The sequence below is a fragment of the Vipera berus genome (assembly GCF_964194415.1).
Source record: "Vipera berus genome assembly, chromosome: 2".
NCBI classification, from domain to species: Eukaryota; Metazoa; Chordata; class Lepidosauria; order Squamata; family Viperidae; genus Vipera; species Vipera berus.
Genome location: NC_138203.1, coordinates 162,190,458 through 162,216,099, shown reverse-complemented (window position 1 = coordinate 162,216,099; position 25,642 = coordinate 162,190,458). Strand labels below are relative to the sequence as shown.

Below are 25,642 nucleotides of genomic sequence, written 5' to 3'. Positions count from 1 at the left end.
AAGCCAACTTGCAATATCTGTCTGAACTCATTATTTTTCCCTGTAGGATAGAGAGGTTTTGTGATGAAATGATTGAATCTGTCAAATATTTCTTTGGGCTGTGACCAACAAGATTCCCAACTCGCCCCCCCCCCCAATCGTTGGAGTTTATATCTATTTGAATTGATTGGATCCTTGTGGTGCTGTTTCTTAGTAATGCTATTGATAACTTCTTCTATTGCCTGCGAAATTGTTTTAAAACTTCTTCTACAAAGTTGAAGGCTAGGATGGGAAGTCAGTGAACCCACTTCCTTTCATAAAGCAGTTCTTCTCCCTTCTTTGTGCTAAACTGCAAAGTTACCTTCCATATGCAACCTAACAATGGCGTTACAGTTGCCATTATGTTTTGAAGCTGATCACCAGAAGGAAACTTGGACCAAAAATCAAGGGTGCAGTGTGCACATTGTGGGTAAGCAGGAGGCTGCCTTGCTAAATGGTTGGAAACTTATCAAGGAGAGAAGGAGAAACTTCCTGACAGTGAGGACGATCAACCAGTGGAACAGCTTACCCCCAGAAATCGTGGGCACTCCGTCACTGGAGATTTTTAAGAAGAGACTAGACAATCACCTGTCTGAGATGGTGTAGGTTCTCCTGCTTAAGCGGGGGGCTGGACTAGAAGACCTCTAAGGTCCCTTCCAGCTCTATTCTATTATTATTATTATTAAAAGTAGCTCTGGTTGCACCATTGTTGAAGTGAACATTCCTAAAAAAAAATCTGTTTCATAACACAGGTTTGCGTACAAGCAGGCGAGGCTTTCTGGCCAACAGTTGCTTGTATTCATTATTTATAGGAGTACCTTATGCCCTACGGTTGTGCAATTAATGAATATTCCCGTGGCCTCTTCCCAGTGTCACCTGCCTCCTACCAGCCTTATTCTAGGTCAACAGCCGTAAGTCCCAAGAACACAATGTTTCCATTGGGGTTTCGAAAGCCTCTTTTCTGCCTCCAGCATCTTTGTGGCTTACCTAACACACATATCCTGGTGCCACACCTCTCCCCATCCTCCTCAATCTTAAGAAGCCGGTGAGATGAAAGGCTTCTTCAAAAATAAAAATAAAAAAAATGAAAACAGCTGTCAGAAAAGCCAAACAGGAGTAGAGGTAAAGAATTAACAGTTTGGCAAATTAGTGATGGGTAAGGCAGAAAGACTGGCAGTAAAGGGCAATGTAAACACCCAACTGGTAACATATGGCTGTTCTACAAGTATCTAGCTGCAGAAGTCAATGGTTCTTAGGCCAACAATGCTTATTTTTCCCCCCATCCCCTCTCCCTTGGACCTTCCACGTGGGGTCTCTGGAAATTTGAGAAGATTAAACAGCTAGTGGGTGGATGGAGACAAGGAAAATAAGCTGAGGGACATGGAAACAGTGTGTGCACATTAGTAGGCAAAAGGGGATGGGTGAATTTAATTTTGTTGGAAAACCACATTAAAATGTTTATCTCCTATCAAGGGTAGCACACTGAGAAGAATGTTATCAGCCCAAGAATACTTAGCATTAAAATGAAGGCACAATTTTTGGCTGTAAAGAGGTTATGCTATCAGAGATTTTCTAAGCACAAGAGTCCATCCTTTTCTCAGGGCCTTTAGAATTAAATATCTACTGTATGTCAGAGTGTGCTGTGAAGAGATAAGTTGCAAAATAAGAGTGGCTTTGGCTAGAAAAACGTTGGATTTCTTTAATGGCGAGCTTTGATTCTCAAGTCGTTCATTCGGAAGCCCCTTTTACTCTGGCTAGACACATGTCAGAGGAAAAGATCACAGCAAAAGAAGAATGTGCCTTATCCTTAATACACCCACATACCAATTAAGAGGCTACTATGGTACTCTTTGAATATATTTGAGTATAGTCCTTCCATTTCAACTACAGGCTGACCTCAGATCTAAAATTTTATGTTTTTGTCTAGAATATTTATTGCCGTAATCAGGTGAAAACTTCGTACAAGTGCTGTAGTTGAGCCCAATATCTTCATAGGTCTGAACAGGAGTAAGGGTATATTAGTTCAGGCTAGAGAAAAATCCCAAGAACTGTCCAAGATTATGATTCCCTTTACGTCAAGAATGGGGAACAGGCGGCTCTTCAGTTCCCAGCATTTTCATCATGGGATGACGCTGGCTGTGGCTGCTGGGGGTTGGAGGTCAGCCATGTTCAAAGGCTCACAATTTAATACAGGTAGTCCTTGACTTACCACCATTTGTTTAGTGACCATTCAAATTTACAGTGGCATTGAAAAAAGTGACATGGCCAGTTTTCAAACTTACAAGCGTTGGAGCTTCCCCATGGTCACGTGATCAAAATTTGGCAACTGGCGTGTATTTATGACCATTGGCAGGGTCCCAAGGTCATTTGATCACCTTATGTGACAAGCAAAGTCAATGGGGAAGCCAGAGTCACTTAACAACCATGTTACAAGCTTAACAACCGCAGTGATTCATTTAACAACTGTGGCAAGAATGGTCATAAAATGGGGCAAAACTCACTCACCAACTGTGTTGCTGAGCGGGCAAACATTCCGGGCTCAATTGCGATCATGTGTCAAAGACTACCTATACTCTGTTATACAACATAGGTCTTAAATACGATTCATTCCTTCCACAGTAGCTGTATGATTAGACTTCACCCAAAAAGGAAAAATAAGCGCTTTTATTTTTATTTTTAATTCACTTCCCTTGATGTATCAGAGAACAGCGATGAAAGTAGCAGGCTGCATTTCGCTGTGCATGGCGGCTGTGACTTCATCTGATCTACCTCTCTGAAGGGAAGATGATGATATGCAAAAGGGATGGAGGATGCAGCCTTCCTCCATCAGGAACTGAAATGCTATCAAGCTGCCTGCATTCACCACAGCGTGTTTTTGCAGTGTGCATAGCATTTTGCACAGTCCCTTTTTAGCATCCTGCACTGCATGTCTTTAAGTTGGAAGCTATTTTTAATCTTGTAGATCTGCTATACAAGATCACCCTCTGGTGAAACAAATGTGTTTTGTTTTGTTTTTTGCCAATATCTTTTGTCATACTTTTGAGACCAAGTACTCTGACTATGCCTTGGAAGGCTGTTGGGACAAGGCAGATGCATAACTTTCATTGCTATCTTTGTGGCAAAAACCTTATGGTTCCATAGCTGATCCCCTCCCCCCCCCTTGTTTTTTTTCTACAGGGACTGGATGACTATGGGGCAAGACCCTCAAGCAGGTAAGATACTTCATTTTCCAATCCATGATGGGTCTACAAAATTAATTTCAATAGGAGAAGCTAAAGTTTGGGCAAAAGTTTAAAAGCGATGTTAAATGCAATTTCTGGTGGTTTCACTGACATGCCCTATATAGCATCTTAAAAATTCTAAAGAAGTTGATTTTTTTTAAATCTTCTTAGTCTAGCCTGCAGCTCTTCAATTTTTCCCATTAAAGTCTAACCTCCCAGGTCCAGTCTCGCATTAGCTTTCTTAGATCAGCCACATAGCCTGGCAGAAGCTTAAATGAAAGAAATTCCCACAGAACCACGTGTTTTTAAAGTGTGCAGGAACTGGGAGTCCAGGGGCCAAATCCTCCTGTTTTCTGAGTAAGACATGGCATAATTGCTTGTATTTTGGAATGGATTTGGTCTGGGCTTTTCACAAAAAGGATATATATTTCTGGAACCGAAATGCTTCTCATACATATATAGCCCACACAATTTTCCCTTTCAAGGTAGCCAGTGTTATGCAAACTGCAGAAAATGTTTATGCACCTTGCTCAGACTCATTAGAGTGGGCTGTATAAAAATGCTGCAAATAAATAACAAGAAATATCTCATTATTCTTTTCTGTCCTTGTGGCCATGACTTCTGCTATATTTATTCCACACTTCATACATTCATTCTTTAAACTTCTCACCCCTTTTTTGAAGGTTCTTGTCAATTGCATCCAGCCACAACTTCCTTGGTGTTTCTTCCTCTTCATCCATTCACTCTTCTTTTTTTCCCCTATCCATTTTGTTCATTCTTTCAACTCATTTCTTTCCCACTGGTCACCTTTTATGTAGTTAGTTCACATTTATGTCCATACATTCTTGGTCCTATCTTTTCTTGTTTTTCCAAAATAACTACCCATTGTATTCAACTGTCTTTTGTTTATTTTTTCCTGACATTCCCAACTCTTACCTCCACATAACTACATAGCTGAAAGGACATCTTATAAACAGCTATTATCATCTCATTTCACGTTCATTCCTCCAGTCAAAGTATTTCCCATTAGTTTTCTTTTATCAACATTTGCACAACTTAAGATTTCTTCATCCATTTTCTCATCTTTAATTCTGCCAAGATGCACAAATTCATCTACGGTACTTTTCCTGGTGTGTGTGTGTGTGTGTGTTATTTATGAATAAATTGAGTTCATTCACTTCAGAAATCACTTTTTCTTTGCCCAGTCATGGTTATTCTGTTTCTCTGTTTAGGTAAGGAAATATCTCTGAAAAATGACCCAGTGGGTCACAAATTGTCTAGTTCCTTATATATTTATTCATAAACACATTAAACAACTAAGGGCACAGCATACATCCAGATCTTACTCCTTACTAAATGTCAAAACATTAATTAATTAATTTACTCTACTGGAGATTCCTTTTCACTCACTTCCAAAACAATTTTGATTCCCGTCAAAATTGCTTTGTATTTTCTCAGTTTTTCCTTGCTCTCTTCTTTGTAATCATCCCATTTCTCTGTACATTGTACAATATCAATGTACGATACGGTTTTTTGCCATGGTCATGCTTTTTCTCATGCCCAGCTTCTTTCACGTCATCATTCCATAAAGTATCCTTTTTCATTCTTCCTGTTAGCCAATCTAAAAAGGAAGATGAGCTTTATTGAATGTCACTGTGTTAATTATTACAGAGCTTCCCCTGCTGTGTGCAGTGATAGGAAAATATGACTGTTCTTTATGTTGCATTGCAACTCATGCAGGGTAGTAGATGTGCTCAACAGACATGGTTGGCACAGTGAATTAACTGAATGTGCACCACCCATGTCTCATTTTCTGCAGTGCGTCCATGAGTCATTTGCTCAGTGGGACAAAACTTCAGTTTTAAATGTAATATTTCCAGTTAGACAGACTACAATTTTTTTTCAAGCAGGAATGAAAAGTTGACTCCACATTTTGCTCTTCTGGCATCTCTAGTTGCATATTTTGTTAGACTTAATTTTTTTTCCCCTGTGGCCTTCAAACTGAGACACAGTGGTGGGAATGCCCCTTACAAAACCAGGAATGAATGCAAAATCCATATCCAAGCAATTAGAAGCAACAAAGATGTCACAGAGCAGCAACCTGATTTTCTTTCCTGTTGTTTTCTGAGTATGGCAAGTACCTCTAACATAGTGGGTTCTGCTGCTAGATGGAGCCCAAGAAATGTTGCCATTTCAGAGCTGCAATGAAGCTGCCAATAGTCTACTCATTGCTTCCTGCCCACCCTCTCTCTGCCCTTGCTTCCTAATTCCAATATCAATGCGTTGCAGCTTGGTGCTCTTCCATCTACTCTTGGTTATTACTTTCCCTCCCCCCCCTCTCTCTCTTGAAGCGAGTTTGGGCGAATTGTGTGCTTTTTCTTTCTGTTCCACAGCGGCAGTGCTACGTTGGTATCTACAGTGTGAGAGAAGGAACCTTGACTAGAAATGGCAGCTGCTGCTTGGAAGACTTCCTTGTTTTGCTTCTCTGTCCCCTTCATTTCCTTCTTTCTTCTGAGATGCACATTTTTCCTCCTGCCTATCCCGTTTTCAAAGCAACAGTGCCAGCTCCTCCTCTCACCTCTGAGACCCTGAGGACCACTCCTTGAGGAACCCTTGGAGCTGCTACTTCCCCATCCCCTGGTATTTGCAACCACCCATTTTGGAACAGAAAAATGTCCAGAAAAGGAATGTTGGTTTTCACAGTCACTACCAGATGCAATTTAGATAAACTAAACTAGATAAAGATGCTGCATCTCTCTCTTTCTCTTTCTCTTTCTCACTCTCTCTCTCTCTCTCTCTCTCTCATTTATAAATTATTTTATTTTTCTTAATGCATTCTCTTTTCAGAGATGTTAATGCAAGCTGCACATTTATAACAAAATAAGTGCAAGATTCACCCCTTCTTTAAAAAAAATAATCTGGAAACAAAATATGCATGGCATATGGTGTACGTACTGTTACTTCAACTATCCTTTTTTGCAACTTTATCACAAAATCAGTTTTCTGTGTCAAAAGAAAAAAGGGGCGTTGGGATGCTCGGGTATTTCTGTGTTGGTTTTAGCAAGAATTGGACTGTTAAACTGAGCACCAACCCAGTCTCCATTTTGTAAAGTATTTTGTTTTATATATATGTATATATATGACAGACACAAGCATATTATATTATTATTCTATTCTATTATGATATATATTTTGTAGGAAGGTATTGTTACCTCACAGTTATGCTGAAAAGAGCAGTGGAGGGGAAGGGAGGGGAAGGGCTTCTTCTGTTGTATTATGCAGATTGCCAGATCAATCCAAAGACTTTCTCTTTATAAAACTGGAGGGGTTTTTTTTGTCTTCATGGTAAAGAGGGAGGGCCAAATTGCCTCTGTTTTGAAGTTCCGGTTCTGAACGTGGTGGTTTTTCTTCTTTTTTGCTGAAATTTCAACCACTTTCCTTTCCTTTAAAAAAAAGAGTCTTTTTTATGTGTCTTAACTAATTTCAGGGGCAAACAAAGTAGGACTGAAACTAATGGACTGCTTCTTCCGTTACCAAATTGCAGGCGATCAGACACGTGACCCATGCTAAAGACTGAACACTTTCAGCTTTGGGTTACAACAGGGTTTCCCAACCCTGGCCAATTTAAGACGAGTGGACTTCAACTCCCAGAATTCTCCAGCCATCAGCAGCTGGGGAATTCTGGGAGTTGAAGTCCACATGTCTTAAAGTGGCCAAGGTTGGGAAACCATGGGTTATAGTCTACAGTTTGAAGCTGTATTCCTATGATGACCAAAGGGTGTCTGCAGGATATGGTCCAAAAAGTCAACATGGTGACCCACAACGGTGCAGTCAAAACTGCGTTTAAAAAGTGGGCAGGCTTTGACTATATTGTCTTAACCAATATATTGACTTTTTTTTTAACCATACTTGCCGATGCCCTTGTGCGATGCCAATGTGAATTAAGTGAAAAACAGTCAAAATATTTGATCTGTATAGGAAGCAGCTGGCAATATTATCTTTACCATTTGTATATATGAAAGTTCTATCTCTACACATATTAACAAAGCTTTTGTTTTATATAATAGACTTGGGGCATATGTACTGTAGTAAGATCCTCATTGTCATAGCTTTGCTCAAATGACGTTTACATCAAAGATACTCTGTAGAATACAGAAAACAAAGCAAAACAGAAAACGCACAAGCACTGTGTGGACACTGTAAAAGTGCTGATGGAGAGGGGTATTGTGTTTCTTTTTCTTTCTTTTTTTTAAAAAAAACCTAAGAAGCAAATACAAAAAAAAAACCAACAAAAAAAATGAAGCTGAAAAGAAATGTGCCATGTACTATGATATTTGAATAAAAGTTTTACTTCCTCTGTTGAGTTGGGCTTGGGTGATTTTCTTCAATGTTTTTTTTTAAAGTCTATTTATTTAGCTGGCTTTATCCTTGGCAGACTATATGCTCACACTTAGATTGTTTAGAGCCGTGGTGGTGCAGTGGTTAGAATGCAGTATTACAGGCTAATTCTGTCTACAATCTGGAGTTCGACCTTGGCTGGCTCAAGGTTGACTCAGCCTACCATCCTTCTGAGGTTGGTAAAATGAGGACCCAGATTTTGGGTGGCAATATGCCGACTCTGTAAAACTGTGTAGAGAGGGCTGTAAAGCACTGTGAAGTGGTACATAACTCTAAGTGCTATTGCTAGTTTATTCGTTAATACAAAAGGCTTTTGGCCCAATCCCTATTTCCTCAATTTCCCTTTAATGCTCAGACATCTCTTCATGACTGTGAGAGTGCAAGTTATTTTATTCCCATTCTACATATTAAAAATTGAGACCGAAAAAGAGACTAGCTCAAACCCAGGACAGGAACCTATACAGGTTAACCAGCTCTTCCTGTTCTAATTCTGATCACCAATATCTGGTGGAAGACTCTTTCCAATAAGCCTCTTCGGTCCACTACTTAGGTATGAAACTTGTCAGAGTATTTACCAAGAACCAGATCATTAGAACCTGAGAGTTTGTTGCAGAAGAACCTTAGCCACAGCTAATAATTATAGTTTATTTATTTTATTAAACTTATTTTATTTTTTATTAAACTTATATACCGCCCTTCTCCCGTAGGACTCAGGGTGGTTCACAAGGTTTTTTAAAACAGTACAACAAATTGCATAGATTAAAAACAATTAAAATGATTAAACTAACCTTGAAACTAAAAACCCCAATAACAATTAAAATACAATTAAAACCCCAGTTAATATTCTCAGTCCAGGCCAGAAAGCTCGAAGAGCCAGGTCTTCAGGTCCCGGCGGAATGAGCGAAGGTCAGGGGCAGTCCTAAGCTCTACAGGTAGCTGGTTCCAAAGGGCCGGCGCACCCACAGAGAAGGCCCTCCCCCTGGGTATTGTCCGCCGGCAATCTTTTACCGGCGGTACCCTGAGAAGACCCTCCCTGTGGGAGCACACAGGACGAAGGGAGCTTGATGCCGGCAGCAGGTGTTCCCTCAGATATCCCAGACCCAAGCCATTTAGGGCTTTATAGGTCATCACCAGCACCTTGAATCTCACCCGGAGGGCAACCGGAAGCCAATGCATAGTTAAAGGTAAAAGTTGTTATAGGTTAAAAAATAAATAAACAGTTCTGTTGAGCATAACCTCCTAATCTTTTGGATTACAGCTTCCATCCTTCAGTCATTCTGGCTCGATAATGTAGAGTCTGAAATGAGATATTTGGAGGGCAGCAGAGTGGGAAAGTGCAGGAATTATAGCAGAGCATCGTGGGGATTTCTAAAGACACAATATGTTCAGCTATGTCTCTGTTATCCCAAAATAATATTGGGACAATCTAGCCTTTTATTTTCTTCCTCATTATGTTGCTGTCCATGTGGTATTCAAAAATCCCACTGCAACCTGGTTTACTTGAAGTTTACTCCATTTTGTGGAGGCTACATCCAGTTTTCCACTTGTGGTTATTATGCTGACATAATGTCATTCCAAACATTTTTTTTAAAAAATTCCAAGTACAGGTAGTCCTCGACTTATAATAGTTCATTCCATGACTGTTCAAAGTTACCACAGCACTGAAAAAAGTGACTTATGACTGTTTTTCTCACTTACGACTGTTGCAGCATCCCCATGGCCATGTGATCAAAATTAAAACATTGGGCATCTGACTCATATTTATGACGGCTGCAGTGTCCTGGGGTCACGTTATCACCTTTTGTGACCTTCTGACAAGCAAAGTCAATGGGGGAGACAGATTCACTTAACAGCCATGTCACTATTTTAACAACTGTGGTGATTTACAACTGTGGCAAGAAAGGTTGCAAAATGGGGCAAAATTCATTTAACAAATGTCTCACTTAGCAACAGAAATTTTGGTCATAAGTCGAGGACTACCTGTGCCTGGAAAGTTCTGAAGACCCAGGAGAAAGATGGCTGTTTTTTGAAAGAACATATCTGAAAACTTTACGCCTAGGGGAAAGAGTGTTAAGTGAAATATCTTCTCTGGCAGGGAGCCAAAACACAGTGATCTCTTTTTAAACCTGAGGCAATTGAGAAAAAAAAGAAAAGTCATTTCCTCCTCCCTTTTAATTCTCTTGCCATTGACTTTTGGGGGTGGGGGAAGGCAAAGAATTAACATTCCCAAAGGTTAAAAAAAAAGTAAACTTTATTTCCTCTTAGGTCCGATCTAGCTGATATCTAATTAAGAAAAAAATCTCCTCTGGATGTCCTGCCTTTAAGGGGCCTGGTCAGTGAAGGCTCCACCCTAACCCACCCTTGTCCCTTCTCCATTAATATGGACTATACGTGTTTGCCACATACTGCTCTACAAACAGCCTCTCTATTTTTCCATTACAGCCCGGATGTTGAAGTGGCCAGGTTTTGAGATGTATCCCTGACTGTGTGTATACAGTAGTTGTAAGTTTACCATCTTTTTTTTTTCCCACGGGCCCACTGCTCTCCCTCTGCCCCACACTTCACTCCTAAGAATGCTCTGGACTGACTTCTTAAATGCTGTTGCCTATGGAACCACAGGTGGAGATGGAGGGCGTAGGAAACCGGTTGCAGTTACTCCGTTGAAGGGTTCCATTCTCTGCAGATAACTGGTCAGTTCAGAGCACGGCTCAATTCCAGCGGTGTTGGAATTTCGTCACCTTTCTTTGGCTAATGGAAGTGGTTCCTTTTGCTCCTCTGATCTTGGGAGTAAATCTCCCGGCTTCCCTTTTTGCAGTCCACACTTATATCCACCAATCTTAAAATCCTCCTTTCCTTGGTTCTTCTTCTTTTTTCCCCCCAACCTTTTCTTTTTGCTACATTTGAATTTTCACTGAGCTTCTAAATCTGGGCACTGGGGTTTCTGGTTTCCAACGAGCATTTTGAAGTTTTTGCACGATTACTGTAATATTGTTGGCAAATACACCGGGCTTGGGCTTTCATTGGCTTTCCTTTCCCTTCCAAGTGGTTTTGTTTGACTTCATGTCTTTTATGCCAGGACTTTGTCCTAGGGCATTTCAGCTACAGTTGGTTGCGGGGGTCTGGTTGTGAGAAAAGGGACCTTGTACCTGCAGACTGCCCATTGCCACTTTTGTCAGGGATGGGAATGTAAACTTGGAATGATCAAATGGCTTTTGTGTATGCGTGTGACCACATAAAAGCTCCCATTGTATGTGAGGGGATGCTGGAGAGTGCCAACAAGGTAATGAGCCAATTTTTCTTCTGAACTGTTTATGTTTTCAGTCATTTCATTATTATTTTGCCTCATTATATATGCATGGAAAGTCACATTGGCAAACAGCTACTTTTATACAATTCCCTAGGACAAATGGAAGGAAACACAGGTTAGGACTAAAGGATTATGGGAATAAAATACATATGGCTCTCTCTCCTCTATCTTGGCTTCCATCTCTGCTCAGCAGCGATACATTTTTTTTAAAAAAAAATCTGTCAGGCTCTCACATTTCTCCTCCCTTCTCATTTGCTATTAAAAAAAAAGTTAACTATTCCTTGGTGAGTCACAGCGTGAACCATTTACAAGACTTTCTCTGCTCTCTTTCAGTTTCAAGAATCTATTTTAGCATCCCTTGTGGGGAGAAGGGGCCACCTTAAGCTCCTGCAATAATTAAGTAGGAAATATTAATTCCCTGTGCTTTAAAAATAGAATAATTAATTTTGCTGCTGTGAACTGAACAGCCCTTTTTAAAAGAGCCGCACTGGTTGCAAATGGGTGCTTGCGTCCAAAAGAGAAATGATGCTTTACTTCATGTCTGCACAGCAAGCAAGCCCAGTGTCTCTTTCTCTCTCACCGAAGAGATGTTGGGCTACTGCTTCTACAGACCACCTGGGAAGACCCTTATCCTTTTATTGGCAATAATACGTAAGAAATTAACAATATCTTCTTCCAGGATTTGTTTTTAAAAAACGTGCCAGTATACAATGTGGTATTCTGGTGGTCACTTATCCAAGTATTAACCTGGGTTGATGATACTTAGCCTCTTTGGAGACCAGCCAAGGCTGGGTAACTGCAGCCACCTGAATTGGGACGACATGCAGTAAGTTAGGTATAGCCTGAAATGTTTGTAGATCCCTCCAGATTACAGCACACGTCGATTTATCAGCTGTGGCCTCTTTAAAAGAAGGCATGTGAATAATGCTTTTGCGCATACCCCACGTGCTACTTGTTAATATTTTGTAGTTAATATTTAGCTATTGCATTGGTGTGCAGAAACATTACATTGCAAAACAAACCAGGGATAGTTACTGTGGGATTAGCAAGCATTCTCAAACTTACACTTTCTTTTGCCAGAAATATAAGAGGAAACACTCTCTCTGGGAAAGAAGCCCTAGAAAATGCCAAAATGCTAAAATGGGCCCTCTGCTTTTCATTCTAGCAAATAGTCAAGGCAGCTGACAAGAATGTTAAAAAGCAAACTTTAAGGACCCACCTCAGCTAACCACCCAAGAAAGCAGAACTCTTGAAACAGGCATTGTCTCCAAAGGAACTGTTATTAGGGGTTAGTGACAATAGGGAAGTCAAGGTGAGATCTGAGGAAAATTCCACTTAAACCAGGCATATCAAACTGCTGGCCCGTGGGCCAGATGCATCATGCTGAAACTGCGCCCACCCATTGCTGGCAATGAGGGAAAAGTCCCAATACATTGCACAACATCACGTGACATTGCAAGTTTGACATGCCTGGCTTAAATGGTACAGTTAAACTAGCAATCTTCCTCCTCCCAACAAAGTCATAGTGTCCATTTGAAATCCACAAGTGGCAACGAAGTGCAGATAACTGGCACAGTTGGCGTGCATCTCAAGGTCTTCTCCAGTTTCGTTTCTCCATAACTGTCTCCCTGATAAGGCAGACACAGTCTTTTCTCAAGTGGATAAAGGCGGGAGAGGAAAAGCAGAAAGCGAAAGTTATCCCAAGCGAAAGCAAATCCCAGCAGAATGGCAGGCCCCAAGCAAGAGCACATATGCAGGGAAAATAATAAGGATGTCAGAATCCATTTATATCACATTCATAAATGTATGTTTAAAATATTGTGGATTCTGCCATCTTCTGAGGGGGAAGGAGAAGAGGTGTATTCAGCCTGCCTGTAGGCTATCTTCAAAGACCAAGGAAAACCTTTTGAACTGGGGACAACAAGGGGGAGGGTTAGGGAAGAAGAGATCTGGTCTGTATCTCCATTTGAAACTGAAAGGAAGAAAGCAATAGCAATAAAAAGCATGAGAAGATTACCCTTTCCCACGGAAGGGCCTGACACCTAAGTTTCATTAATGTGAGTCTGACCAAATGGAGTTGAAGCGAGGGGGTTGAAACGGGAATCCTTTATACAGTATCAAAATGTAACAATGCCAGATCCTGTCTTGTATTCCCACAATCAACTACATCTTAGTAAAATCTCCTTTTTGGACAAGCCTGGTTCCAAGAGTTCTTTATTTCCTAAGATGTGAATTGGGGTGGGTCCTGACAAAGGATTTGGGGATCTGACACAAACATAACCAATTTCAAACATAAATTAACATAATATAAACCCATATTCGAATTGATGCTAAGCTCAATTAACAATCAAAAATCTGATGAAAGAAATGTATTTTCTAGGTTTTCTAAACCCAGAGGGAATGTGGGAGAAATGCAGCTCCCAGTGAAGCATATTCTGTAACCTGGGAGCAACAGAGCACGAGTTCTGAAAAATGGGCCTCTAACAGCAGCCAAACCTGGAATGAATCCCTGCTTCTTTTTTGGCTGCAGGCTCCATTTTTCTTCACTGAGATAAACTTTTATGGGATATAAACTGTTTTTTTTCTTTTTACATTATCTTTCCATCAGCTAGGAATTACAGGAAACACAGCAGTTAGTGGATATGGGGATGTTATAGGAATGAGTGGGGAGGGGGTTGCATCTTTCATCTTGTGTAGAGAGTTGGGTTTGGTTTTGTTTTTAATAATAATAATGTGTAAGCTCAGTAGATTTGAGGAAAATTTTTTACCTTTGGTTTCCTACTCAAACCCAGTGGGAAAGTCAGTCGGTCTTATTTGCCAATGTGGTCTTATGAATTGCAGAGCCACAGAAAAGAGACTTGAGAACCTGCACAAGGGTTACAGAATACCCAGCTCTGCTTTAGATAGAACAGTGCTAAACAGACTGCTGGGTGTTTCCATTGTATCACCATCTTAGGCACACACTAGAGTGCAGTGAAGAAGACTACAGTCTTTCATAAATAAAGTGCATCCTTACACTCTTGCACGTGGATTTTTTAAAGGATAGCATGGATTTCTTTGAATAGCTTCATTTTCCTATTTTTTTTTTAGAATCTCTGCTGATAAGAGTTGAACCATGAAGCATGCACCATCCAATTTCTCCTGTAATTTAGCTTAAGACTTGAACATTTCCCCATCCCACCCACCCTTTTCCCTCATCATGGAGAGTTTACTATTTAGACAGCACTGGTAGACAGACACGTTGAGTTTGAAGCTGAAATTCTGTGGACAAGATTGCTCATTTTTAAGTTCCCTTGTAGCATCTGATGATGATCAGTTCTTGTGAGAATTAGATGCTAAATCTCTGTATATCAAATGAATCTAGGAGGAAGCCAGGTCATTTACTGTTTTCTATATTTATCTGTAAGGGACGCGGTGGCTCAGTGGGTTAGGACGCTGAGCTTGTCGATCAGAAGGTCGGCAGTTTGGCGGGTCGAATCCCAAGTGCCATGTAACAGAGTGAGTGCCTGTTACTCGTCCCAGCTTCTGCCAACCTAGCAGTTCGAAAGCACATAAAAATGCAAGTAGAAAAATAGGGACCACTACGGTGGGAAGGTAACAGCGTTCCGTGTGCCTTTGGCGTCTAGTCATGCTGGCCACATGACCATGGAGACGTCCTCAGACAAGCGCTGGCTCTTCGGCTTTGAAACGGTGATGAGCACCGGCCCCTAGAGTCAGAAACGACTAGCATGCATGTGCAGGGGAACCTTTACCTTTACCTTTATATTTCTCTGTGGATGATTTAGAACAAACAGTCCCAGACTTGGATCATTGCGTACCAGGTGACTTTCTGAACCCAGAAAAGAGCACCTATGTGGGCTGAATTTTCTCTTTATCTCATGGAATCATGCTTTATGAAACTTACAAAAATGTAGGCTGCTTGGGAAAAGGAGGATGTCAGCAGCAGGCTTGCATTAAGAAGAAATATATGAAATGTTTAGGTCAGAAATGGGTGGGTTTTTTTTCTTTAGCAGATAGGTACACTGAAATTCAAGGGTACCCTTAAAAGGACTACCATTAGGTGAATGGTCTGTTGTGGTGGGTGTGACAAACTGGGAAAGTTCTTGTTTCTTGCTGGATGCACTGTATTACTCTAGTTTATATTTTTTGCCATCTTCCTATTTAATTTTTAAAATTAAAGATAAGCCTCGGAGTAAGGCAGGTACCTAGGTAGGCAGCCTGGGCATATTAATGCCTACAGTTGGTTTAAAGAGAAATAATGCACTTCTAGTTTTAAAATCTCTGACAGCATTAGACAAAGCAATACCCCCTAGTCTTCCATTTGCCCATTTCATGGACCAAGCATCAATTGCCAGGAATAGGGAAACTAGAGTCTCCAGATGTTTCTGAACTATAACTCCCAGCCAGGATCCCAATTTATTGGTCATGTGGGCAGGAGCTGCAAGGAATTGTAATCCAGCTCCTCACCCAGACTATATAACTGCTACACTAAGGATCCATTTGTATTCTACATTATGAATCCCATGAGCTTCTCTTTCCTCTGCAAATAATTGTGGGCCACCTGTTTTCTTTGAACACACCAGTTTCTTTCTGGTGGCTTCAGGTTGATCTTGCTCCATGGAAAGTGCCATTTGCCTGTTTTTACGGCAAACATCCATCCTGCATTTACACGGGAATGAGCCTAATTCAACAAAACCTTTTCTAAGTGGACACATACAGGATTGCAGAGACATTCAGGCCAACTGCTTTCTTGTCATGAATATATAGGACCAAAGAAAACCTGACATTCCGTAGACTCCCCCAAACAGAGCAAAAAATAAAATCAAATGAAATGATGCTACCACCAAAATAAAACAATTTGATTGTTCTAGGAACATTCTATTCATGTTGTACATGTAGCTTTCACAAATAGAGGTACAGTATAAATTTTGCCTTGGTGAATGACTCTGAAGAGGGTCCATCTAAGGTCCCCAGAAACAGTCTTCAAATCCCTATCAGTGAGCTGGCAAATATGGACTGTTCTCAGCCCCCTCCTTTTTTCTTTTTCTTTCTTTCTTTCTTTTTTTTGGTGCTTTATGGAATATTCCCTCTGCTAGTGTCTTTAGAGAAGAAAATCTGTGTGGCCCAAAAGAGCAGAAATTACAAAGAGGCAAATTGCTTGTGTGGCTAGCATTGACTATCCCTCAGATAAGCTGTGTCTCTTAAAGAGAAAGTAAGCTGCTTGTTATTTTAAGAGAGAAGACTGTAGGATCTGAAATCTGTTCTCTTTGGCCAAAGGCCAACCAGTCTGGACAATCTTCAAACACAATTTCTCTGCAGCTGAGCCACGCTCTGCAAATAATTGCTTCTTGAGGAACAGCTGATGCAACGCCCCCTCCAGTCTCCCTGAGCCAGGAAAGATCAGAAATGTAGTTTCTAATTGGCTGGAAGTGCCTCCCCCACATCACTCTGTAATCTCAGCCTGGATCTAGATTTGTCCATGGTGGAACAGCCTGCCCACCCTGAGAGAAAGGTAGACCCACAATAGTTACTTGTTAACAAAGATTGGGAGAGCAGCAGCTTGTCCTGAATAGATGCCAGATGTTCTGGAGGAAGCAATGCTTTGTATGTGGTTGCAATATGTATGTATGTATGTGTGTGTGTGTGTATATATATATATATATATATATATATATATATATATATATATATATATATATATATATATATATATATATATATTAATATTAATTACACACAAACACACACATATCACACACACGTGTGTGTGTGTGTATCAGGTGACATTTTGTGGGGGTGAGGGTGGGGGGAGAATAATCTGGTAATACTTTGAGGAGACCTGGAAATAAATTACAGGTTCCTCCTCCTCCTTACGTGAGGGTTGACCAACTGGTAGAAGAGCTAGAATTCTAACTGGGAGGTGGAACTCTACTTTGAAATGGTTTGAATTTATGGAAGAACAAGCTGAAGCTGCAACAGAATGTGGCTTTCTACAATAATTTTATGACTGTTGCACCCCCCCCCCCAAGAGTCATTGGCTTGAGATGGGAGGCTATGCTTATGGACAGATTGAACAAATAATAAGTATATAAATTCCTGACTGCGGTCAACCTTCTTGGTCTTCTTTCAAGATGAGCCATTCCATTCCTCCTTTCTTCTGCCAGTCAGCCATTATTCCTATCCACTGAGTGTATTCAGTCCTCATGAAGATATGTGGGAATGGAGTTCCAGGATTTTTCTGTTGCTATTGGACATGGGAGTGCTTCCACAAATGGCAGAATCCTCTCCAGCCTTCTGAAATGTTTTTTCTGGTCATGGGTGATGCTACTTTGGTGCATATGTATCCACGCTCCTCAGTATTTATCAGAAGTACTATGGATGAATTTTTGTACATTGCCTGTCTTAAAATAGAAGAGTGTTTTTCTTTTTTGAGAAAGGAATCTATAAAAATAAGATTGACATGAACATGCATATTTTGATCAGAAGAATCTTTAGTACCAGCCTATGTCTTGAAGGTATGCACTCTAAATTCTTTAGATGTTTTTATATTTTTGTTCCAAACTTCATGGGCTGTAAACTGTGTTTTCTGTATCTAAACTTGGATCTGGGGCATGCTGCCACTGCTGTGAAAATTTCTTCCAAGAGTCCCAATAGTTGATCATCTTAACTAGTTATAATCTACAGGCGAGCAGATTTTTATAGTCCAGAGCCAGTATAAGTACCCTGTGACTCTCCTACATTCCAAGAATGTGGAGCATGACAAGGTGATACCCAAATTCTCAAAGAAGAGATTCATACTGATAACTGTCACAGTGGAGATCATGTGATGAGAGGAATGGGGAATGAGATATGGTCAGAAAACAAAGACAAAAGTCAACCTTCCCCTAAAGAAGAGTTATATTGTTTTCCTGCCAAGATAACTTTTCTGAGAAAGCGGCTTACCTTTGTTTCAATAAGAGGAAGGAATATTCTGGGGACATGCCCATGGCAACTGTGACCTGCGTTCCAATCCCACCACTTGACCTGAGGCCAATGTCTCCCAGCGTGTTTGGCTACAATGCATGTCACTCTAACTTGTTTGGAATAATGGTGGCTGTAGTCCAATATATTTGTGGGTGAGTGATCAAGGAAGGGTGAAGTGGACAGCATCTATTTACAGGTGTGTGTGTGTGTGTGTGTGTGTGTGTGTGTGTGGCTTTCTGCATGACACAAAGCAATTTTATTCATCAGTCCATGTCCTGGATAGTCTTCCATGGATTTAAGCTTGGCTGGAGAAAGGAAACATTGAGATAGTTTGTCACTGAAATTTGGCAATTAGGCCAAAGGCATTTTCCAGGAAAAGCCATTGTTTAAAGATTCATAGTGTTGCTTGTTTTGTGAACACATGATGTTTCTTTGGCTGTGGAGGGAACTATGTTTGTAGTGATCTTTGCTTCGTGTTTGTGTCATCCCTGCATTCCACTTTGTTTTCTTGTCCTTGTCAGTACAGACTACTTGTGTCCTGAAACAGTTCTGGCTAAAACTATGCCTTGCTTTCTCTCTACAGGAATCCTTTTGCCAACGTCCAGCTCAAACCAACCGTGACAAATGATCGCTCAGCTCCTCTCATCAGCTGATCCAGAAATGTTGAGTTACGGCGGGTACCTTGCACCTTTTGATTTCGCTTTCACCTGTGTTGTATTTCTGTGAGATCCTTGTACAGTTTACATGTCTTTCCCTCCAACTCTGTTTTGATAGCTAAATGGCATTTAAATGGCATGCCAGTGTGCTTTTCCTTTTGCTCATTAGAAATAGAAGAGAAACTTCACCCTTGGAGAGCGATGAGTTTTGAAAGGGATGCTACGCTGCTCTATTGACTGGAGACCTAGGTAGACCAGAAAGCAGGCCCTGCCTTCTTTGCCTTTGCAGCTATATGCAACGTTCATAAACATTTTAAAAATAGCCATGGAGATAGATGAGCCTTGCAGTCTTGCAGTGTCCTACGTTTGCCCATTAAAATTTCTCCTGGAAGTCCTCTTTCATCTTCTGTCAAAACATATGGAATTGAACAGGACTTCAAGCTGTCAAGAGAAGCTTTGGGGCTGCCTAAGGCCGTCGGATGAAATGCACAATCCGGGTCCTGCTCACTCAACACCTGGAACTGACACGGACTTGAATCTCTGAAGCGCTTCCTGGTAGCTCCCTCCTTACCTTGTGTTGGACTTTTGCTGGATAAAAGTAAAGTAAAAATTTTACTGAATCAATGTTTAAAAGAGCTGGACTCCTCAAAGCAATTGTCTCAATTTGACAACTTTAATTTTTATTAATGGTCCTTCTCTCCTAATGGTCCATCTCTCCTACAGCTATCCCGTTTGCCTGTGATGATCCTTAAGCGGCAAGGCCCACTGATAGCCAAGTTATTCTGCATGCCCTTTCCAGCATATTAAGATGGTTGGGGAACGTTATGCAAGGAAGGAATATTTTCTGTGTGCAACTAGCACCATCTGTTGTTTGAGCATTTGTTTAATTTCTCTGTAGCTTTAAATAGACCAAGGAGGGACTTTTCCGTCCAGCCCCTATGAAAAAGCTAGTTTAGTCCTACCATGCCCAAACTCCACTTGCTGTGCCTTCTTACTGACACACCTTGACTGGTGCAAGTGTGTCTTCTGCTGCCAAAACAAGTTAGTTTAGACAGCTTGACCTCCGTCTTGGTATTGGGTCCATGCTGTTTGAAAGATCCTTGTTCTATGACTAAGCCAATGCTGTGTTCCTATTTTTTAACTTTTCTGTTTAAGGTGCACTTGCCTTCTAAAGTAGATGTTAATTCAGTCACGAATACACTTTTTTCTTATCTTCTGTTCTAATGACTCTCAAAGTCTGGTAAGATGCAACACAGACCATTCAGCTCGCTACGTGTGTTTATGTAACCCAAGAATAATGAGTAGTTCTAGGAAACGGTAGTTATCAAAACGGAACTGGACTTACCCACAATTTGGAATGCTCTTACTGTTTGAATTCCAGTTGCAGCACCAGAGTCTGGTGATAATGAACAATGCAAACCCAATTCCTAAAATACATTTGACTTCAAATATGGAGTGATAAGAGGCAAATTAGTAGTCAATTTTTAAGAGCTGTTTCTATGCCATTTACCCATTCTATCTTTTGAATTCTTATTGAACAAACCCTAATGAATTATGCTGGATGCAAACTTCTCCTTATTCTCCTTAATAGTAGCCCCCAGCTGACTGTACAAAATCTATATCGAGCTATATTTATAATCTATATTTTCCTCCCCAAAAAGAAATGATGATAATAATGGTATTTTTTTCCTCTAAAAGTGGCAGATTTTGGTGTGAACTTTGGCTAAATATTAAACAGCCTCTCTCATCTGATCCTTTGCATAACCTGAATTTATTTGCAGCTGCTTTGCTTTTTCCAGTGGCTTTTAAAAAGCAGTCACAGCTGGCTCAAATATAATTTTAACAATCCTACCATTAAAATCATTCAAGTTCAAATTTGATCATAGTTACTTTCTGTGTTGTCTGTTCTCAATTTCTGAAAAATATTAGGACTGGCTTCTATGATACACTTAGCCCAGAATTGTATTGTCTGGCTTAAGGTGTTGAGTGAACCCAATCATTGTGGTTTATTCAGTAAATCAAAGTTGAACTGTGGCTTAGCATGCTATGTAGATCCTGTTTAAGTTCCCACGCAAGCTTGGAGACTTCTGTATTTTTCTGTTAGTGAGCATTTCTATCACAACTTGTACATTTCCCTGTGGCTTATGATGCACACATATAAATATCTAAAATTCTATATTTTTATATAAAGAAATTTAGCTAAAAACCAGTTATAGAAAATCTCTAACTCTGACAGTTCAGATAAGACTGCAGTCCTAAGGAAAATTATATAACAGGTGAAGCTCATTGGCCTTATTTTTGATCACATGTGCTACAACTGCTTTTTTATTGTGTCTTTCTTCTATTATAATCTTTTCTTGAAAATCATTTTTCCAGTTGTTGAATAATTTACTTTATGGTCTTTGTTCACATAAATATAATGAAGATTCTCAGCCACACTGTACTGTTTTGAAAAATGTGTGTGTGTGTGTGTGTGTGTGTGTGTGTGTGTCTGTGTTGCGTATGCATTTTTAAAAAGTTAAACTTTGTCAAATTATTTTTTTCTTTAAAGAGGTTGATTTTTTGTACCTTGCTTTGCTCCTGTCTTAGAACAGTTCCTGTCTTATGTAATATTTTCAGCAATGCAGCCTTGCTGTGGAATTATTTAGATCTGTGTTTCTCAGGCTTGGCAAGTTGAAGTCCACACGTCAGCTAAGGCTGAGAAACTTTGATTTAGATCAGGGGTCTTCAAACGTGGCCCTTTTATGACTTGTGGACTTCAATTCCCAGAATTCCTCAGCCAGCAGTGCTGACTGCAGAATTCTGGGAGTTGAAGTCCACAAGTCATAAAAGGGCCACGTTTGAAAACTCCTGATTTAGAAGATTCAAGGCAAATAGGAACTCTAGCTTGCCAATTTTTTTTATTTTTTATTTTTTTTTATTTTAATTCCATTTATATCCCGCCCTTCTCCGAAGACTCAGGGCGGCTTACAAGCTTAGCAGTAGCCTTCATTCTATGTATATGCCTGTTTATTAGGGCTTTCACACACACCCCAAGCGGCATTATTACAAAGTCAGCTTATTGCCCCCAACAATCTGGGTCCTCATTTTACTTACCTCGGAAGGATGGAAGGCTGAGTCAACCTTGAGCCTGGTGGGATGCGAACCTGCACTAATTGCAGGCAGCTGGTGTTACTTAAGGAGGCATTAGCCCACTGCTCCACCAAGGCTCTTGGTAGGCTGAGGGGCAGCATGGCTATCAACTCCTACACTGAATGGGAGAGAAAGGATATAGACAAAAGATTTCCAAACAAACATTGGCTCTTGCAAGATGGACCTATCAGTAGGATCAGAAATTAGAACAGGCTTGCTGAGGCTCAGACTGCCTTAGTGTTTTTTTTAGGTGCCCAGTGCTGTAGGAAAATGGGACCGTTTGTGGGAACATCTTCTGTAGGAGATGCCAGAAAATGGAGCCTAATATTGACTTTCTTCTTTCACTGAAAGGTAGAATAAAGACTTGCAATAGCAAATGAGGGAGAGGGTCCACCTGCAAATATTTTTCAAGGGAAAGTTGATCAGAGTCACTTTTAAATTTCACTGGTTTTTGATACCATCCACTCCATCCTAATTGGTACATCTTCCTATTTGAACTATTTAAATAATTTCTCCTAAACAGGTCCAGGAGCATGTAATAAATGGGAAATTGTTACTATACTTTATGTAAGAGTTGGCACAGCACTAACATAACTGAGGATGCATGTGAGGAGCAGCAGGTTGGCTGAGGAATTCTGGGAGTTGAAGTCCACAAGTCATAAAAGGGCCAAGTTTGAAGACCCCTGGTTTAGATAGTGTTACTTGGTCTGCTTATGCTCTTCAAGAGTCTCTTTTGTTAGGGCTTGAAGATTAAGAGGTTTCACCTGGGCAGTGGTGGTCTTATGGTGTTTTTGTGCTGCCTATACTTCGTTTCTTGGTTAACTAACTTTCCCAGAGGAATAATATTACAAGACCCTCTTGCCTTCATATTGATAGTGTGAAATTAAGGTTTGAAACAATCCATGCCTAACTCTTAATGACAAGAGTGATATACACCTTCCAGTTAAAATTGGAATTGGAGTTGGGTGGTTTATCAATTCAACTAAAGAAATTAAAAAAAATAAGTGGGGCAAGTTGTTATACGTGGTGGATCTTGGGAATAAGCAGACATAATTATAGTCACAGCCACAACCTATTTCATGGTATGGAAATGTATCCTGTGACTTGACTTGTGCTTCAAGAAAAGCAGCAATAGACTAGCGAAGGTGTTATGATATCAGAGTACCTAGTTTGGACCCAATTGGAAACCACCATGACTAGCATTGGGAGGCTGGCTCTTAATAACAATGAAAGAATGGGCCAGTGGCCAGTGAAATACACACAACTAGGAATATTACCTTCCGAATGTTACTTTCTTTCCTCATTGCCCTGCTAAATGTTTAGCATGCATGCCAATGATGACCATAACAGTGGAAGAGCATTCTAAGAACTGATGCTGTGGACCCTACTATTAAAAGAAAGTATAGTGCAAGAGTTGTTTTATACTTAAAATGGTTTGGTGTCCTGCAGGGAAATTTGCCTTCAAAAATGCCACAGCAGTGCCTTTGAGAAGGGTTGCATTTTTAATCTTAATTCCAAAATGTGAAATACTGAACACCTCCCAATACCTGACCAGTTAGCTATACACTGGCATTAAAATCATTTTAACAAGAGTTAACTCTTGGCATCAAAAGAAATTGTGGTAAGAAACTAGATCAGTGATGGCGAACCTTTTAGAGACCGAGTGCCCAAACTGCAACCCAAAACCAATTATGTATCATTGGGTGCTGGGTGGGTATGGCCCATTGGGTGGGCGTGGCTGCAGTGGTAATGGCAGACTGGGTGGGACTAAAATGTTCAATCAATCAATTCCAACTTTGTGAGAACTTTTTTTTTCCCCACGAGAAGTTGAAATTGATTGATTGAACCTTTTTTTTTTGCACATGGCGGTGGAGGCCTAAAGCGAAAAGGTTTTATAAAACCCAGCTGAAGGTCTAGGACTGGGGTGACGGCGCGCGTGCCCACAGAGAGGGCTCTACGTGCCACCTGTGGCACGCGTGCCATAGGTTCGCCATCACGGAACTAGATAAATGAAGTTTTTTTTTCCTACTATGCCATATCAAAGGGAGTGCTAAAAGAGCCTCCACACCAAACCAAACCAAATAATAGTAGAGCCCAAGTCTCAGTGCCTAATTTACATAGCTGTAGGAAAGAATAATATTTTTTTATTTCTTAGTTGCTGTCCCCATCTCAAAAAGTCCCTACATAACTCCTATCCACTGGCTGTAATCCATGTTTTATTCCTATCCAGTTGAGAAGTAGAGCTAGCCTTGGATGATCAAGTTCAACCAACCTAGTTTTGGTTTTGGTTTTTAAGCCTACTAAATATTTCTGAGAACATTTATTTATTTATTTATTTATTTATTTAATTCCATTTATATCCCGCCCTTCTCCGAAGACTCAGGGCGGCTTTACAAACTTAGCATGCCATAGGCTCCATGAATTCTTGAAAATAGCTAGTTTTTTCCCCACTGAACATTCTCACCTCTTGCGACGTTGGCATCAACTGGAGAAAGAAAATAGCTTGTTTCTAACCCCGTCAACCCCGTCCACAGAAGGAATACACTACTAGACCTATGTGGCGATTTAGCTATTCCTGGGCCAGTGTGTTGCCCCTCTTGGCAGCTGTTCCAAGATGTTTTCACAGCAGTAAACTGATCCCTGTTTTGCAGCACAAGTGTAGCAATGCAGGTGCCAATTTTTCCTGAATCTGCAGTTTCTTTCTGTCCGGCAGTTACCTGAGGCATAGGAGCCTTTGTCAAGAAAGGGGTTGGTTATTTTATATCCAAACCATTACTGAACTGGATTCACTGTCTCTCAAGATGTCTAGGTGAATCGATATCATCCGTAATTTCATTATTTCCTGCTGTCTTCAAAACACCGATGGAGGAGAACAAGCAAAAGTTATGTTATTTTAAAAATGTTTTATTTTTATAGTTATTGGATCAATGGTATTTGACACACATGCTGGGAGCTGTATGGAACTCAGCACTGATAAAAAATACAGCAATTATGACCCGTATCAATAAAATACACTGTAAATAGCCCACCCCTCTCTATTTCTCTCTGTTTCAAAGAAAATCATTAACCCAAAACATAGCTCTAGTTCTGACCTCATGCAGTCTCTCAGGGGTTGACAGCTGTCTGTTACTATAGACCATATACCTTTTCAAAGGTAACTAGATAAGGAAATGGAGAGAGCAAGCTGGGCTGTAGCTACTTACCATTTCCTGAACCTGCTCTTTTGTTATGGTACTGGTTCTGTCTTCGCCTTTGAAAGTGGAATATGGCAGTGGCAAGCTAGAAGCACACTGTATAGCTGACAGATTTGCATTTCATCTAATGTGGAAGAATGAGAACACACACATACACACACAAAACCCCTCCAAATGCAGCATTCCACTACACAAAGCCAGCACCATCCTTCTTGTATGTAACAATGTGGACCAATGCCATCTAATAGTTGCTGAAAATCCAGTCCAGTGCAGAATATCTACACAGAATATTTTGAGAGGATGTGAGAACCAATGAGATTGAGAGGTCCTAAGAATCTGGAAATGCTCAACAGTAACCTGCATTTTCTTGGTAAAATTCTCCTTTTGCTTTGTCTACTACAAGGAGGAGCAGATCTACCCATGGCTGCTATTCTTTTCAATTCTCATTCTCCAAATATCACCCCATGGCAAAATAAGGATTAACAGTGCCCCTGCCATTAAATTTCTTATTTCCCCAAGAGGCTTCTCATTCATAAATAAAAGAATCTTGGAGGATAATTTATTTTTTCCCCCAATGAATGTTGGAAAGCAATTGTACAGCTCTGTAGCTAACGTTACTTGATTTTCAACCACTTTTCCAAACTCTTGCTTCATGGTTAATAATGCAATAATGGACAGCATCCTTCAATTTAAGGAGTTTTTTTTAAAGAGCTTTGCCTACTTGGTCTCTAGTCACTTGCACACACCTGTTTA

The 25,642-nt window shown here is 40.4% G+C and overlaps 1 protein-coding gene across 4 annotated transcripts in view; it reads left to right on the top strand.

The window, feature by feature from the left end:
- Window positions 1–20,955, top strand: part of BAIAP2 (BAR/IMD domain containing adaptor protein 2) — a 187,931-nt gene extending 166,976 nt beyond the window's left edge. The window contains exons 13-15 of one of the 4 annotated variants that reach the window (XM_081317652.1): window positions 3,196–3,230; window positions 10,210–10,327; window positions 18,491–20,955. In XM_081317652.1, coding sequence (XP_081173778.1) covers window positions 3,196–3,230; window positions 10,210–10,324 — 150 coding nt within the window. In that variant the 3' untranslated portion in view covers window positions 10,325–10,327; window positions 18,491–20,955. Of the gene's footprint in view, window positions 1–3,195; window positions 3,231–5,632; window positions 6,266–10,079; window positions 10,140–10,209; window positions 10,328–18,490 lie in introns of those variants that run through there. The other 3 variants (XM_081317655.1, XM_081317653.1, XM_081317654.1) reach the window with 3 other exon arrangements.
- Window positions 20,956–25,642: the final 4,687 nt, after the last annotated feature.